At 38.6% G+C, this 18825-nt stretch overlaps 1 protein-coding gene across 1 annotated transcript; it reads right to left on the bottom strand.

Annotated features, from left to right (window-relative positions):
• Positions 1 to 496: 496 nt before the first annotated feature.
• On the bottom strand, positions 497 to 5310 carry LOC136780629 (ribosome biogenesis protein WDR12 homolog). The gene is made up of 9 exons (XM_066739133.1): positions 5171 to 5310; positions 4971 to 5056; positions 4678 to 4888; positions 4464 to 4604; positions 4203 to 4378; positions 4053 to 4123; positions 3740 to 3986; positions 3526 to 3658; positions 497 to 3446 (listed from the first exon to the last, which is right to left on the bottom strand). The coding sequence occupies exons 1-9, from the start codon at positions 5227 to 5229 to the stop codon at positions 3302 to 3304; spliced, it is 1269 nt and encodes a 422-aa protein (XP_066595230.1). The 5' UTR covers positions 5230 to 5310; the 3' UTR covers positions 497 to 3301.
• Positions 5311 to 18825: the final 13515 nt, after the last annotated feature.

Raw genomic sequence — 18825 nt, 5'->3', positions numbered from 1 at the left:
CTTAAAAAGCGCGAAAAAGAAGCAGATGAAACGAGATACAGAGAGAGAAAGGGAGAGAGAGAGAGAGAGAGAGGGGTGGTAGGAGGGTATAGAGAGAAAGAGAGAAAATTAACAGTTCGGACATCCTTTTATTCTTAATGCAAGAAAATCGATTATAGATTTGAAATATTTTAAGATGGCGAGGTCTAGCTTGTAATGAACCTTAGAATAAGACAAGTGTGTCATAGTTAAGATATAGGAAATCCTAGAAGTCGATAGGTGCTGTAATAAAACAAAGTTTAACAATGGTCAGAATTAGATTTTTCATGAAACTTGAAATAAGAACAGGGCATAAGCCACTAAAAGTGCCCTTAGTTTATTTTGGATCGTTTAAAAACGCTAGTCTTTGTGTGAGATAATGTAGGGGGGTTAGATAGAGTCTTATAAAAAAAGATTACAAAAAATGAATCGCGCAGAGAGAGATAGAGAGACAGACAGTAATATTGGATGGAGTAAGAATGAATGAGAGGAGATTAGTGCTAGTGTGTGTGTGATAGAGAGAGAGAGAGAGAGAGAGAGAGAGATGGAAGCGTGTTGTGTAGGTATATGCAAAGCGTAATACTTTAAACCATCTGCCTATTACACGACACAAGACTGCAGATACACCGTTACTGTAAAATTGCACATTATTGCGAGTGCACACTCTCTGCTACTCTGTCTATTCTCTGTACCAGGGTGTGCACTGATCAGTCTTAAAGCTATTTACGCGAATATGGTTTGGTATATTTAACAACAACAACAAAAATCAAATTTCTAATTATTATCGACCCTTATTTTTGATCAATAAACGATCTGTTTTGGGGATTTACTCGTAAAATTTACTCATTCTTTTCTTCACCCTTCCTGCTTTTCAAACTGAAGCTACATAAGGGTCGTTAATGTTAATTCTCCCCTGGTCTGTTCTTTCAAACGCTGCACTGTTGCAATAAGTTGAAATAAAGGTCATCGATGTAAACGGGAACAAGGGTCATACCCTTCGATAATATTAATACGATTCACTCATCACTGCTTTTCAGTACATTAGCAAAAAGCTCCAATTCACAAAGAAAATTTAGATCCTCGTGAATGCATTGCTTGAATCGTTCTTATAAATTATATATAATATTTAAAAACTTTTATACACCGATCCGCATTAATTTTTTTACTCAAAAATTGATCATCGAGGTGATTTAACCAATAGGGTATCTCGATCTTTAATCTTAAGAGCAGAAATCGATGCGTCTCAGCTTACGCGTATTTTTTACTACTTGTTCGGAAAAAGTATATAGAAAGATCAAATAGCTGCAAATTTTCATGAAATTCGTTAAGCTCAAAATCTATTACATTCAGAATTTATATTTTTGTAACATCACATAACGTGCGGTGAATTCTGCCCTGATAAGGCAGGAAACCGTATCAGCAAGAACTGCGTTATTTAGACTATATGTGAGATTCTCGTACCTTTTCAAGAATACTTCGTAACCAAAAATCCTGAAATCTTTACTTTCAATTCATATAAATTTATCGCTCCTATAAAACTTCCTGTCTTGGAACGTGAATATTACACTTATTTTCTTGCAAATATTTTCTCTTTCTTACTGTTTTCACCGACTACTTTTGCATGCTTTCTTATTCTAACTTGTTGCGATATTGCAATACCGCAGCTGTAACAAAGAACAAACCATCTTAATTAATCGTTCAGAGATGAATCCCCAAATTTCAAACAATCCTTTCATTTTAATTGCATTCTCTATATACATATGTATATATAATTTTCAAATTCAATACACGAGTCTAATCATACACTTTTACTCAGTACAGACAGCAATTTTATGCCAGTAAACAATTCTACTATTCCCTGTAAAATTTTCGTATTTGCTACAAGTCAATCGAATCCATCTTTGTGTACGACCTCACTAATTCAAAAGCCTTGTATAAGAAGCATAAAACATAGCCAAAGTTGCTGCAATGAAAATTCAAGTTTGAATAATATATTATTCTATATAAACAATCAGTCTGCCGATAAGTCCTCGTGATCATTCACAGAAGCAAATTTTCACTTACAGCAACACTGGTTAAGACTCCGATATATCTATCCATAAATGCCTTTTCAAATATATAGGGTTTAAAAAGAGAAATAAATGTTCACATTTTTTGATGACTTTTACAATGTCGAACATTGAGAGAATAACTAAACTTTTTTTTTTAGTTATTACAAGCTTTGAGAGAGAAGAGAGAGAGAGAGAGAGAGAGAAATATATATATACACATATATAGTAAAAACTATCTGTATGTATATGGTGGGTCCGGTGTAGACTGAGAGTAAAATGGTTTTTTGCATTTAATAATGATAGGATAGATCCCCTACATTATCCTAGCATAGCGTGTAAAAGATGCAGCGTTTACCTCTGTACATTTGTTACTAAAAACCATTTCAAGCGAAATGCATGATTGAGACAAGTAAAATACGTCATGTATAATACGACGATAATAGAAGTCTTCTCATAATAATTATTATGGTGCAAATTTGTACTGTTTTCAGTGATTTTTATTTATTTGAAATAAAGAAAAATCGAAATTCTTATAAAAATAATGGTATTGACGATTCAATTAGCGGTAAATACGTTGTTTTATTTTAGTCTCTTAAGTGATTGCCAAATTTCACAATAACACAAGGAAATGTTTAACAATTTCATCCAGCAATACCCTCTAACACAAATTTTTTCATAAAAATAATTAAATCAATAATTGATTTGTTAATAATTAAAATGGAAAGTGTGGGGGGAGAGAGAGGTGAATATGAGTAATATAGGTAAGGTTTGTATGCTATAGTAGAACCTTATTAAGGTATCTACGAGGGAAATAATATCTGATACGTCATAATTCACAGGTAATTCAACTAATTTGCAATTAATAAATTTGATAAAATTAACTAATGCTGAATAATCATAATCTTTCAGGTATTTAATTTTTCTTTTAGTAATATTTTCTCTATTTAGGAAATTATAAATAATTTCTCTCAGAGTTATATTACAATTTTTTTGATTTGTGTACAAGTACACACAATACTGTCTTTAATTTATTATATATGTCAGTTAATTTTAGTCTATAGATTACGACGAACCACGTTATAATAAATGTTATTAAACTTATACAATATAAATTTGTATAAAAATTGACATTTATAACACTGTTTATTATAAAGGCAATAGTTTACAAAAGATAGCTGTACATAAAACATTTCTGGTTTTTCTCAGTATTTAAAATTTTTTAATAGCGTTAATTATGAGATATGGTCAATTTTCTTTGATTTAAATATCCTTACAGTATTATCTGCACCTCCAGAGACTATTAGCATAGGATTTGACCAATTACAACATAAAACTTTATCTTCGTGCCCAGATAGATCAAAAAGAGGAGCATTTGGACTGCAAATAAATTTTATAATTAATAAATTTTGCTCTTTTATAACTATATTAATAGTACAGACCAGCAGTTGATAAATACCTTCTTGTATCCCATAATTTTGTGGTGTTATCATATGCTCCTGATATAAATAGATGCTCATCCTCAGTCGACCAGCGAACTGTTTGCACCCACTGAGTATGAGAAGTGAAAATAGATTTAACAAGTGCTCCTTCTACAAAAATATATACAAATGTGTGAATAAAATCTAATGAAAATATTAAATATTGCAAGTGATTTAGCCAAAGTTATTAACCTGCAGACCGTGGATCATATAACCTTATATGTTTATCAGCTGATGCTGTTATAACTGAACGTGATAACAAAGAATAATCAACATCAAAGAAACTTTTGTTGCCTTGAATTTCATGTTTGATTCCACCTATTTCTGAATCCCACACTTTTAAGGTGTGATCCCACGATGATGTTATTATTTCATTTTTATCTGACCAAACTAAACCGCTTATTGCTTCTTTGTGCCCTTTCATTGTCCTATTGGGAGTCTGAAACAACCATTATCCTTTAATAAAATATTAAAGAAGAAGAAATAATACATTAATTAAAATTACCCTTGTTTTTCCATGATCTAATTTCAATCTTTTTGGAGCAGATTCACCATCTTCATTTCCATCTTGAACAGCTAAATTATTGGTATAAGTAAAGTAAGCTTATAAATATTAAACAACTCTGCTTGTAAAATATATATTACTTCTACATACATGTTGACCAAATTTTTAGCATTGTGTCCCATGCGCCTGTTGCCATTAAAGTTTTATCATAATTTACACCTACTGTTTCTAAGCCTCTTTCATGACCTTTACAAATATGAATACAATCTACAGAATTATTTGTAATATTCCAATCCCAAATTATTGCAGTTTGGTCTTGAGATGCACTATTATAAGTAAAACAAGAATCTTGTGTTAGGATGTTTTAATATTAACTTTAAAATATTTAATTCCTAGTATACATAACATTACCTCACAAATGTACCAGTTTGGTCTCCTAATGATACCCAAGCCACTGCTTTAACAGGAGAGGTATGGCCAGGAATTACTAAATGATGTTTACCTTTTATTGTCCAGATATGTAATGTATTGTCATAACAGCCAGTTAATATCCTATATTAATATTTTGGTTAAACCTACACAGGGATTGGTAAATAGTTTGAAAATATAATTATAGGATATTTACCATTTTTTGCACACAGCTACTGCAGAGACCCAGTCGTCATGAATGAGACAATCTTGAGGCTCAGGTGGTGGATGTTTCTCAATATATTCAATATTGATAACATCTTCGGTTGACAGCCCCCTTTCTGTTACATGCTCTAATAGTGTTGTATGTAAAAATTGTGAGCAGACCAAGAAATCAAATTCTATTTGTTTAGTCCGACTATTTGATTCTGTAATGAAACAAGAGTAGTGATAAAAATTGATTTAGTATATGTAATTTAATTATTAGTAATTTTATAAAACTTTGTTTACCTTTTAAAAGTTCATTTACAAGAGTATTTAGTTCATTAATTGTAATGGAAGCATGTACTGATAATGGATAATCTGGGACAGCATATCTAAAATTATAGTACAATTTTTAGAAAAAAATAAAAATTGAGTTTTATACAATTTTATGATAATAAAGTAAAATGACCTTTTGCTAAATATTAAAGGATAATTAAATTACTTACTGTTGCTGTTTGGTAAGTAATCGAATTTGATATTGCGGCAAGGTGGCCAAGTCCGCCATCTTGAATATTACCAAATAGTACTACGCTCAGACGTTGTAGTACATACAGTAAGTGGATTTTGGAGTATACATAGGATAGGTATGTAGTACATACAACCAATGCCAGGTATGGCTTTTTCTAATGTTTCGATGCATTTAGGAACTGCTTTAAAAAGACACCAGCGCTCTTACTATGTAGTGCTAATACGCGCGCCTATGTATAACTCATCCTCGCTTATCTCGTATATACACAATGGGAAATTAAATCATATGTAGCTCAGGCATCAGATAGTGTAGTAATGAATTAAATAATATAATTCAACCCGGGAAAGAAAACTATAGTATAATTAACGGGAATCCGTATACCGACATTACATACATATAGCGAAAACTATTTCGCATGCAACGTCGTCATTTGTTGACGGATTGTAAAGTTATTACAGGTTTTTGGAAATGCCAGAAGCTTATCTACTAAGTTACGTTAGGAAAATTAAAAAAAAATAAAAAAAAATTTTTGTTTAAATAAATATATTAACATTATTGAGAAACAACAATTAAATCGCAAAATCCCCCAACGTACTTTACTAGATAATGTTCATACGTTTCCAAAAAGTCCACAAAAATGCAAATCTGTCAAGAAATGACGATGCTGCATGCAAAATAAATAATGGAAGAATTTCGTGTTGGCGACTTCCCGAACACGAAATTCTTCCATTATTTATTTTGCATGCAGCATCGTCATTTCTTGACAGATTTGCATTTTTGTGGACTTTTTGGAAACGTATGAACATTATCTAGTAAAGTACGTTGGAAAATTTTGCGATTTAATTGTTGTTTCTCAATAATGTTAATATATTTATTTAAACAAAAATTTTTTTTCATTTTTTGTTAATTTTCCTAACGTAACTTAGTAGATAAGCTTCTGGCATTTCCAAAAGCCTGTAATAACTTTACAATCCGTCAACAAATGACGACGCTGCATGCGAAATAGTTTTCGACCTGTAATGTCGGTATACGGATTCCCGTTAAGGTGTGGTGTGCTCTTGGCACTTCTACAAGATTCCCAAAGATCAGAAAATTAATTCGAATCATTTACTAATCGGAAGGGATCTTGTAGAAGTGAGCCCCCCCACCACGACAAGGTGGCACACCGTCGGGGAGGGAGGCGGCGCCGCCTCACCTGAAACAAAAAGAAAACAAAAATATACTTGAAAAAACGAGTATTCAACCCGAAATGTGGAAGGATTTTCAAAGAAAATACTTCCACATTTCAGATTCTAATTAGGAATTTCAAAGACAGACAAAGATATAAATTAATAAAGCATGCTACAAAAAGTGAATGAATAGAGAAACTAACGAAATTGTTACTTCTTTCCAGCGGTTAATTGAAAAGCTTCCTCCTCTCGAGCGTGAATGTTAATTCACACAAAGGTCAACCAGATCATGACTGATACTCTCCTCAGTGACTAATTACCCTTACATTCTTTGTCCCTTGGTGTGGATCCGAGTTGTCACACGAAGAACTACTACGTCGAGGAAACGATTTACACATCAATAAAGATGGACCCCTATTAGGTGAACTTAATGAGCCAACGTCGAGAGTCCACAAGGACAAAGTAAGTAAGGGTTGATAGTCGTTGAAGGAGGATCAGCCCGAGCCAGTTGACACTCGAGAGTCCACTTCTCAATAAACACCTGTACTTGAATTAACAATGAATGAAAGTAATAAAAGTAAATTTGCCTATCCTTGAAATTATTTAAATAAATGTGGACTTAAGTAAACGGAGAGTGTTTACTTCCAACTCCTTGGTAGCCTTATCCTATAAGCGTCCTTCCTAAAACATAAAATAAATTAAACAATTATGAGAAATAAGAAAAGAATGTATTTGCCTGTACGTCTTCCTCCAACGACGGCTCGATTCCGAATGATGGTTTGACTCACTCCAACCCAAGGTGGAAATGACCGCATGAAAGGTGTCGGTTCGTGTTGGATTTATGCCGACAATCGACAATGTGGTCACTACCCATGGTCCTCTCCCGATCCAACTGAAACAGAGAGAAAACAAAAATATACTTGAAAAAACGAGTATTCAACCCGAAATGTGGAAGGATTTTCAAAGAAAATACTTCCACATTTCAGATTCTAATTAGGAATTTCAAAGACAGACAAAGATATAAATTAATAAAGCATGCTACAAAAAGTGAATGAATAGAGAAACTAACTAAATTGTTACTTCTTTCTAGCTGTTAATTGAAAAGCTTCCTCCTCTCGAGCGTGAATGTTAATTCACACAAAGGTCAACCAGATCATGACTGATACTCTCCTCAGTGACTAATTACCCTTACATTCTTTGTCCCTTGGTGTGGATCCGAGTTGTCACACGAAGAACTACTACGTCGAGGAAACGATTTACACATCAATAAAGATGGACCCCTATTAGGTGAACTTAATGAGCCAACGTCGAGAGTCCACAAGGACAAAGTAAGTAAGGGTTGATAGTCGCTGAAGGAGGATCAGCCCGAGCCAGTTGACACTCGAGAGTCCACTTCTCAATAAACACCTGTACTTGAATTAACAATGAATGAAAGTAATAAAAGTAAATTTGCCTATCCTTGAAATTATTTAAATAAATGTGGACTTAAGTAAACGGAGAGTGTTTACTTCCTACTCCTTGGTAGCCTTATCCTATAAGCGTCCTTCCTAAAACATAAAATAAATTAAACAATTATGAGAAATAAGAAAAGAATGTATTTGCCTGTACGTCTTCCTCCAACGACGGCTCGATTCCGAATGATGGTTTGACTCACTCCAACCCAGGGTGGCAATGGCGCATGATTGGTGTCGGTTCGTGTTGGATTTATGCCGACAATCGACAATGTGGTCACTACCCATGGTCCTCTCCCGATCCAACTGAAACAGAGAGAAAACAAAAATATACTTGAAAAAACGAGTATTCAACCCGAAATGTGGAAGGATTTTCAAAGAAAATACTTCCACATTTCAGATTCTAATTAGGAATTTCAAAGACAGACAAAGATATAAATTAATAAAGCATGCTACAAAAAGTGAATGAATAGAGAAACTAACTAAATTGTTACATCTTTCTAGCTGTTAATTGAAAAGCTTCCTCCTCTCGAGCGTGAATGTTAATTCACACAAAGGTCAACCAGATCATGACTGATACTCTCCTCAGTGACTAATTACCCTTACATTCTTTGTCCCTTGGTGTGGATCCGAGTTGTCACACGAAGAACTACTACGTCGAGGAAACGATTTACACATCAATAAAGATGGACCCCTATTAGGTGAACTTAATGAGCCAACGTCGAGAGTCCACAAGGACAAAGTAAGTAAGGGTTGATAGTCGTTGAAGGAGGATCAGCCCGAGCCAGTTGACACTCGAGAGTCCACTTCTCAATAAACACCTGTACTTGAATTAACAATGAATGAAAGTAATAAAAGTAAATTTGCCTATCCTTGAAATTATTTAAATAAATGTGGACTTAAGTAAACGGAGAGTGTTTACTTCCTACTCCTTGGTAGCCTTATCCTATAAGCGTCCTTCCTAAAACATAAAATAAATTAAACAATTATGAGAAATAAGAAAAGAATGTATTTGCCTGTACGTCTTCCTCCAACGACGGCTCGATTCCGAATGATGGTTTGACTCACTCCAACCCAGGGTGGCAATGGCGCATGATTGGTGTCGGTTCGTGTTGGATTTATGCCGACAATCGACAATGTGGTCACTACCCATGGTCCTCTCCCGATCCAACTGAAACAGAGAGAAAACAAAAATATACTTGAAAAAACGAGTATTCAACCCGAAATGTGGAAGGATTTTCAAAGAAAATACTTCCACATTTCAGATTCTAATTAGGAATTTCAAAGACAGACAAAGATATAAATTAATAAAGCATGCTACAAAAAGTGAATGAATAGAGAAACTAACTAAATTGTTACATCTTTCTAGCTGTTAATTGAAAAGCTTCCTCCTCTCGAGCGTGAATGTTAATTCACACAAAGGTCAACCAGATCATGACTGATACTCTCCTCAGTGACTAATTACCCTTACATTCTTTGTCCCTTGGTGTGGATCCGAGTTGTCACACGAAGAACTACTACGTCGAGGAAACGATTTACACATCAATAAAGATGGACCCCTATTAGGTGAACTTAATGAGCCAACGTCGAGAGTCCACAAGGACAAAGTAAGTAAGGGTTGATAGTCGCTGAAGGAGGATCAGCCCGAGCCAGTTGACACTCGAGAGTCCACTTCTCAATAAACACCTGTACTTGAATTAACAATGAATGAAAGTAATAAAAGTAAATTTGCCTATCCTTGAAATTATTTAAATAAATGTGGACTTAAGTAAACGGAGAGTGTTTACTTCCAACTCCTTGGTAGCCTTATCCTATAAGCGTCCTTCCTAAAACATAAAATAAATTAAACAATTATGAGAAATAAGAAAAGAATGTATTTGCCTGAACGTCTTCCTCCAACGACGGCTCGATTTCGAATGATGGTTTGACTCACTCCAACCCAGGGTGGCAATGGCGCATGATTGGTGTCGGTTCGTGTTGGATTTATGCCGACAATCGACAATGTGGTCACTACCCATGGTCCTCTCCCGATCCAACTGAAACAGAGAGAAAACAAAAATATACTTGAAAAAACGAGTATTCAACCCGAAATGTGGAAGGATTTTCAAAGAAAATACTTCCACATTTCAGATTCTAATTAGGAATTTCAAAGACAGACAAAGATATAAATTAATAAAGCATGCTACAAAAAGTGAATGAATAGAGAAACTAACTAAATTGTTACTTCTTTCTAGCTGTTAATTGAAAAGCTTCCTCCTCTCGAGCGTGAATGTTAATTCACACAAAGGTCAACCAGATCATGACTGATACTCTCCTCAGTGACTAATTACCCTTACATTCTTTGTCCCTTGGTGTGGATCCGAGTTGTCACACGAAGAACTACTACGTCGAGGAAACGATTTACACATCAATAAAGATGGACCCCTATTAGGTGAACTTAATGAGCCAACGTCGAGAGTCCACAAGGACAAAGTAAGTAAGGGTTGATAGTCGCTGAAGGAGGATCAGCCCGAGCCAGTTGACACTCGAGAGTCCACTTCTCAATAAACACCTGTACTTGAATTAACAATGAATGAAAGTAATAAAAGTAAATTTGCCTATCCTTGAAATTATTTAAATAAATGTGGACTTAAGTAAACGGAGAGTGTTTACTTCCTACTCCTTGGTAGCCTTATCCTATAAGCGTCCTTCCTAAAACATAAAATAAATTAAACAATTATGAGAAATAAGAAAAGAATGTATTTGCCTGTACGTCTTCCTCCAACGACGGCTCGATTCCGAATGATGGTTTGACTCACTCCAACCCAGGGTGGCAATGGCGCATGATTGGTGTCGGTTCGTGTTGGATTTATGCCGACAATCGACAATGTGGTCACTACCCATGGTCCTCTCCCGATCCAACTGAAACAGAGAGAAAACAAAAATATACTTGAAAAAACGAGTATTCAACCCGAAATGTGGAAGGATTTTCAAAGAAAATACTTCCACATTTCAGATTCTAATTAGGAATTTCAAAGACAGACAAAGATATAAATTAATAAAGCATGCTACAAAAAGTGAATGAATAGAGAAACTAACTAAATTGTTACTTCTTTCTAGCTGTTAATTGAAAAGCTTCCTCCTCTCGAGCGTGAATGTTAATTCACACAAAGGTCAACCAGATCATGACTGATACTCTCCTCAGTGACTAATTACCCTTACATTCTTTGTCCCTTGGTGTGGATCCGAGTTGTCACACGAAGAACTACTACGTCGAGGAAACGATTTACACATCAATAAAGATGGACCCCTATTAGGTGAACTTAATGAGCCAACGTCGAGAGTCCACAAGGACAAAGTAAGTAAGGGTTGATAGTCACTGAAGGAGGATCAGCCCGAGCCAGTTGACACTCGAGAGTCCACTTCTCAATAAACACCTGTACTTGAATTAACAATGAATGAAAGTAATAAAAGTAAATTTGCCTATCCTTGAAATTATTTAAATAAATGTGGACTTAAGTAAACGGAGAGTGTTTACTTCCAACTCCTTGGTAGCCTTATCCTATAAGCGTCCTTCCTAAAACATAAAATAAATTAAACAATTATGAGAAATAAGAAAAGAATGTATTTGCCTGAACGTCTTCCTCCAACGACGGCTCGATTCCGAATGATGGTTTGACTCACTCCAACCCAGGGTGGAAATGACCGCATGAAAGTTGTCGATTCGTTATAGGGTTTATATCGTTATTGAATACGGGGTCACTATCCATGGTCCTCTAGCGCTCGACCTGAAACAAACAAAAAAATTAGAATAAATTTGGAAAAAAACGAGAATTCAACCCGAAATGTGGAAGGATTTTGAAGGAAAATATTTCCACATTTCAGATTCTAATTAGGAATTTCAAAGACAGACAAAGATATAAATTAATAAAGCATGCTACAAAAAGTGAATGAAAACAGAAGCTAACGAAATTGTTACTTCTTTCCAGCGGTTAATTGAAAAGCTTCCTCCTCTCGAGCGTGAATGTTAATTCACACAAAGGTCAACCAGATCATGACTGATACTCTCCTCAGTGACTAATTACCCTTACTTTCTTTGTCCCTTGGTGTGGATCCGAGTTGTCACACGAAGAACTACTACGTCGAGGAAACGATTTACACATCAATAAAAATGGACCCCTATTAGGTGAACTTAATGAGCCAACGTCGAGAGTCCACAAGGACAAAGTAAGTAAGGGTTGATAGTCGCTGAAGGAGGATCAGCCCGAGCCAGTTGACACTCGAGAGTCCATTCCTCAATAAACACCTGTACTTGAATTAACAATGAATGAAAGTAATAAAAGTAAATTTGCCTATCATTGAAATTATTTAAATAAATGTGGACTTAAGTAAACGGACAGGTAATTAAGCCTTACTCGTTGACAGCCTTGTCCTATACTTGTCCCTCTTAAAACTTAAAAAAATTAAGCAAGTATGAAAAGTAGAAAAATAATTAGGATATTTGTCAGTACGTCCTCCTCTGATGACGGTTTGACTCCAAATAATGGTTTGTCTTTCTCCAACTGATGGAGAAAAGGGTACAGGGTTGGTATGAATTCCATATCGAATATATATCGATATTGGACAGTTTTGCCACTAGGAATAGTCCTCTTCCACTCCACCTGAAAATAAGAAATGTTAATAAAATTTGAAAAAACGAGTATTTAACCTGAAATATGGAAGGTTTTTCAAAAAAAATATTTCCATATTTCATTTTATAATTTGGAATTTCAAGAACTGGCAAAAATGGTATTTAATACGAAGATTCTACCAAAAACATACGATTATAAAAAAAAGGGAAAATGGTATTTGATTCTAGTTATTAATTGAGATGCATCTTTCTCTCGAGAGTGTGAACGTTAATTCAATTGAGATGTGCTTTTATTAGTTGAACTGGACATGTGGGAAGATAGAATCTCCGTGGAAAATGAAGTTGAGGTGATTCCCTTTATTTTAAAAGGAATTAAGAAACCTGAAAATGATACCCTACCTAATCCCGAAAACTATAATGACTATCTAATTCACAAAGCTAAAGAGCCTACATATAACGCCAATCTAAACCTAATGAAAAACAGAAAATACGCGCAAAATAGAAATAGACGATACGGAGGATCTGAAAAACATTAAAAACAAAACAAGAAATGATTTTAACCGAAGAATGGCCAACTGTAACCTACTGATAGGTTTTTGGTCATTCTTTAGTTAATAAAAAAAATTTCCACGGTTTTACCCGTGGGACTCACTCATTCAGCGAATTCCCAGCCATAATTCATACATATTCTGCGATAATACCGAAGATGGGAATGGCGATGTTGATGGCGATGATAATGGCGTTTATGATGACAATGGAGATGAGGACGCTGACGTTATGCACTCGCGAAAAAATAATTTTTAAACGGCACTGCGCGAATTCTTTTTAAGGTACTTCTCGCGATAGCCGCACTACGCGACGAGCACTTCACGACTGACAATACAGACTCGGATTCTTAAATTAGCAGTGCGCTACGCGATTTCTTTTTAACGAACACTACGCGAGAGAACCGCACTACGCGACGAGCACTTCACAACTGACACTTCGAGACTTGGATTTTTAAAATAGCAGTGCGCTACGCGATTTCTTTTTAACGTACACTACCGGGACAACCGCATTACGCGACGAGCAGTTCACGACTGACACTACAGACTCGGATTTTTATAGTAGCAGTGCGATACGCGATTACTTTTAAACGTACACTACGCGGGAGAACCGCACTACGCGACGAGCACTTCACGACTGTCACTACAGATTCTGATTTTTAAATAAGCAGTGGGCTACGCGATTTCTTTTAAACGTACACTACGCGGGACAACCGCACTACGCGACGAGCACTTCACGACTGAAACTATGAGACTCGAATTATTCAAAAGGCACTACGCGACGCGATTTCTTTTTAACGTACACTACCGGGAGAACCGCACTACGCGACGAGCAGTTCACGACTGTCACTACAGATTCTGATTTTTAAATCAGCAGTGCGGTACGCGATTTCTTTTAAACGTACACTATGCGGGAGAACCGCACTACGCGACGAGCACTTCACGACTGACACTAAAAGACTCGGATTTTTCAAACTGCACTGCGCGACGCGATTTGTCTTTAACATGCACTAGGCGGGATAACCGCACTACGCGACGAGCACTTCACGACTGACACTAAAAGACTCGGATTTTTCAAACTGCACTGCGCGACGCGATTTGTCTTTAAAGTGCACTAGGCGGGACAACCGCACTACGCGACGAGCACTTCACGACTGACACTATGAGACTCGGATTATTCAAAAGGCACTACGCGACGCGATTTCTTTTTAACGTACACTACCGGGAAAACCGCACTACGCGACGAGCAGATCACGACTGTCACTACAGACTCGGATTTTTATAGTAGCAGTGCGATACGCGATTTCTTTTAAACGTACACTACGCGGGAGAACCGCACTACGCGACGAGCACTTCACGACTGTCACTACAGATTCTGATTTTTAAATAAGCAGTGCGCTACGCGATTTCTTTTAAACGTACACTACGCGGGACAACCGCACTACGCGACGAGCACTTCACGACTGACACTATGAGACTCGAATTATTCAAAAGGCACTACGCGACGCGATTTCTTTTTAACGTACACTATGCGGGAGAACCGCACTACGCGACGAGCACTTCACGACTGACACTAAAAGACTCGGATTTTTCAAACTGCACTGCGCGACGCGATTTGTCTTTAACATGCACTAGGCGGGATAACCGCACTACGCGACGAGCACTTCACGACTGACACTACAAGACTCGGATTATTCAAAAGGCACTACGCGACGCGATTTCTTTTTAACGTACACTACCGGGAGAACCGCACTACGCGACGAGCAGTTCACGACTGTCACTACAGATTCTGATTTTTAAATCAGCAGTGCGGTACGCGATTTCTTTTAAACGTACACTATGCGGGAGAACCGCACTACGCGACGAGCACTTCACAACTGACACTTCGAGACTTGGATTTTTAAAATAGCAGTGCGCTACGTGATTTCTTTTTAACGTACACTACCGGGACAACCGCATTACGCGACGAGCTGTTCACGACTGACACTACAGACTCGGATTTTTATAGTAGCAGTGCGATACGCGATTTCTTTTAAACGTACACTACGCGAGAGAACCGCACTACGCGTCGAGCACTTCACAACTGACACTTTGAGACTTGGATTTTTAAAATAGCAGTGCGCTACGCGATTTCTTTTTAACGTACACTACCGGGACAACCGCATTACGCGACGAGCTGTTCACGACTGACACTACAGACTCGGATTTTTATAGTAGCAGTGCGATACGCGATTTCTTTTAAACGTACACTACGCGGGAGAACCGCACTACGCGACGAGCACTTCACGACTGTCACTACAGATTCTGATTTTTAAATAAGCAGTGCGCTACGCGATTTCTTTTAAACGTACACTATGCGGGACAACCGCACTACGCGACGAGCACTTCACGACTGTCACTACAGATCCTGATTTTTAAATAAGCTGTGCGCTACGCGATTTCTTTTTAACGTACACTACCGGGAGAACCGCACTACGCGACGAGCAGTTCACGACTGTCATTACCGATTCTGATTTTTAAATCAGCAGTGCGGTATGCGATTTCTTTTAAACGTACACTATGCGGGAGAACCGCACTACGCGACGAGCACTTCACAACTGACACTTCGAGACTTGGATTTTTAAAATAGCAGTGCGCTACGCGATTTCTTTTTAACGTACACTACCGGGACAACCGCATTACGCGACGAGCAGTTCACGACTGACACTACAGACTCGGATTTTTATAGTAGCAGTGCGATACGCGATTACTTTTAAACGTACACTACGCGGGAGAACCGCACTACGCGACGAGCACTTCACGACTGTCACTACAGATTCTGATTTTTAAATAAGCAGTGCGCTACGCGATTTCTTTTAAACGTACACTACGCGGGACAACCGCACTACGCGACGAGCACTTCACGACTGACACTATGAGACTCGAATTATTCAAAAGGCACTACGCGAAGCGATTTCATTTTAACGTACACTACCGGGAGAACCGCACTACGCGACGAGCAGTTCACGACTGTCACTACAGATTCTGATTTTTAAATCAGCAGTGCGGTACGCGATTTCTTTTAAACGTACACTATGCGGGAGAACCGCACTACGCGACGAGCACTTCACGACTGACACTAAAAGACTCGGATTTTTCAAACTGCACTGCGCGACGCGATTTGTCTTTAACATGCACTAGGCGGGATAACCGCACTACGCGACGAGCACTTCACGACTGACACTAAAAGACTCGGATTTTTCAAACTGCACTGCGCGACGCGATTTGTCTTTAACGTACACTACGCGGGACAACCGCACTACGCGACGAGCACTTCACGACTGACACTATGAGACTCGAATTATTCAAAAGGCACTACGCGACGCGATTTCTTTTTAACGTACACTACCGGGAGAACCGCTCTACGCGACGAGCAGTTCACGACTGTCACTACAGATTCTGATTTTTAAATCAGCAGTGCGGTACGCGATTTCTTTTAAACGTACACTATGCGGGAGAACCGCACTACGCGACGAGCACTTCACGACTGACACTAAAAGACTCGGATTTTTCAAACTGCACTGCGCGACGCGATTTGTCTTTAACATGCACTAGGCGGGATAACCGCACTACGCGACGAGCACTTCACGACTGACACTAAAAGACTCGGATTTTTCAAACTGCACTGCGCGACGCGATTTGTCTTTAACGTGCACTAGGCGGGACAACCGCACTACGCGACGAGCACTTCACGACTGACACTACAAGACTCGGATTTTTATAGTAGCAGTGCGATACGCGATTTCTTTTAAACGTACACTACGCGGGACAACCGCACTACGCGACGAGCACTTCACGACTGACACTATGAGACTCGAATTATTCAAAAGGCACTATGCGACGCGATTTCTTTTTAACGTACACTACCGGGAGAACCGCACTACGCGACGAGCAGTTCACGACTGTCACTACAGATTCTGATTTTTAAATCAGCAGTGCGGTACGCGATTTCTTTTAAACGTACACTATGCGGGAGAACCGCACTACGCGACGAGCACTTCACAACTGACACTTCGAGACTTGGATTTTTAAAATAGCAGTGCGCTACGTGATTTCTTTTTAACGTACACTACCGGGACAACCGCATTACGCGACGAGCTGTTCACGACTGACACTACAGACTCGGATTTTTATAGTAGCAGTGCGATACGCGATTTCTTTTAAACGTACACTACGCGAGAGAACCGCACTACGCGTCGAGCACTTCACAACTGACACTTTGAGACTTGGATTTTTAAAATAGCAGTGCGCTACGTGATTTCTTTTTAACGTACACTACCGGGACAACCGCATTACGCGACGAGCTGTTCACGACTGACACTACAGACTCGGATTTTTATAGTAGCAGTGCGATACGCGATTTCTTTTAAACGTACACTACGCGGGAGAACCGCACTACGCGACGAGCACTTCACGACTGTCACTACAGATTCTGATTTTTAAATAAGCAGTGCGCTACGCGATTTCTTTTAAACGTACACTATGCGGGACAACCGCACTACGCGACGAGCACTTCACGACTGTCACTACAGATCCTGATTTTTAAATAAGCTGTGCGCTACGCGATTTCTTTTTAACGTACACTACCGGGAGAACCGCACTACGCGACGAGCAGTTCACGACTGTCACTACCGATTCTGATTTTTAAATCAGCAGTGCGGTATGCGATTTCTTTTAAACGTACACTATGCGGGAGAACCGCACTACGCGACGAGCACTTCACGACTGACACTACGAGACTCGGATTATTCAAAAGGCACTACGGGACGCATTTTCTTTTTAACATACACTACCGGGAGAACCGCACTACGCGACGAGCAGTTCACGACTGTCACTACAGACTCGGAATTTTAAAGTAGCAGTGCGGTACGCGATTTCTTTTAAACGTACACTACGCGAGAGAACCGCACTACGCGACGAGCACTTCACAACTGACACTTCGAGACTTGGATTTTTAAAATAGCAGTGCGCTACGCGATTTCTTTTTAACGTACACTACCGGGACAACCGCATTACGCGACGAGCAGTTCACGACTGACACTACAGATTCTGATTTTTAAATAAGCAGTGCGCTACGCGATTTCTTTTAAACGTACACTACGCGAGAGAACCGCACTACGCGACGAGCACTTCACGACTGACACTACGAGACTCGGATTATTCAAAAGGCACTACGGGACGCGATTTCTTTTTAACATACACTCCCGGGAGAATCGCACTACGCGACGAGCAGTTCACGACTGTCACTACAGATTCTGATTTTTAAATCAGCAGTGCGGTACGCGATTTCTTTTAAACGTACACTACGCGGGAGAACCGCACTACGCGACGAGCACTTCACGACTGACACTAAAAGACTCGGATTTTTAAAGCAGCTGTGCGCTACGCGATTTCTTTTTAACGTACACTACGCAGGAGAACCGCACTACGCGACGAGCAGTTCACGACTGTCACTACAGATTCTAATTTTTAAATCAGCAGTGCGAGACGCGATTTTTTTTAACGTATACTACGCGGGACAACCGCACTCCGCGACGAACACTTATCGGCTGACACTACGAAACTCGGATTTTTCAAACGGCACTGCTCGGCGCGATTTTTATTTCAACGTATACTACGCGGGACAACCGCATTCCGCGACGAGCACTTATCGAGTGACACTACGAAACTCGGATTTTTCAAACGGCATTTCGTGACGCGAGTTTTATTTTAAGGTATACTACTCTGGAAAACCGCACTCCACGACGAGCACTTATCGACTGACACTACGAGACTCGGATTTTTGAAACGACACTCCTCGACGTGAAATTTTTAAACGC

This window comes from Prorops nasuta, unplaced genomic scaffold, assembly GCF_024137725.1.
Source record: "Prorops nasuta isolate Cenicafe-Biocafe unplaced genomic scaffold, Cenicafe_Pnas_1.2 PNAS00019, whole genome shotgun sequence".
NCBI classification, from domain to species: domain Eukaryota; kingdom Metazoa; phylum Arthropoda; class Insecta; order Hymenoptera; family Bethylidae; genus Prorops; species Prorops nasuta.
This window is presented reverse-complemented; position numbering and strand designations above follow the sequence as displayed.

What these genes read in the sequence shown, in the direction of transcription:
- LOC136780629 (XM_066739133.1), bottom strand. Translation starts at nt 5,229, where the DNA reads ATGGCGGACTTGGCCACCTTGCCGCAATATCAAATTCGATTACTTACC. An exon ending in GTAGCTGTGTGCAAAAAATG is followed by an intron (nt 4,605 to 4,677) that starts GTAAATATCCTA and finishes ATATTAATATAG; the next exon opens with GATATTAACTGGCTGTTATG. An exon ending in AAATTATGGGATACAAGAAG is followed by an intron (nt 3,447 to 3,525) that starts GTATTTATCAAC and finishes ATTTATTTGCAG; the next exon opens with TCCAAATGCTCCTCTTTTTG.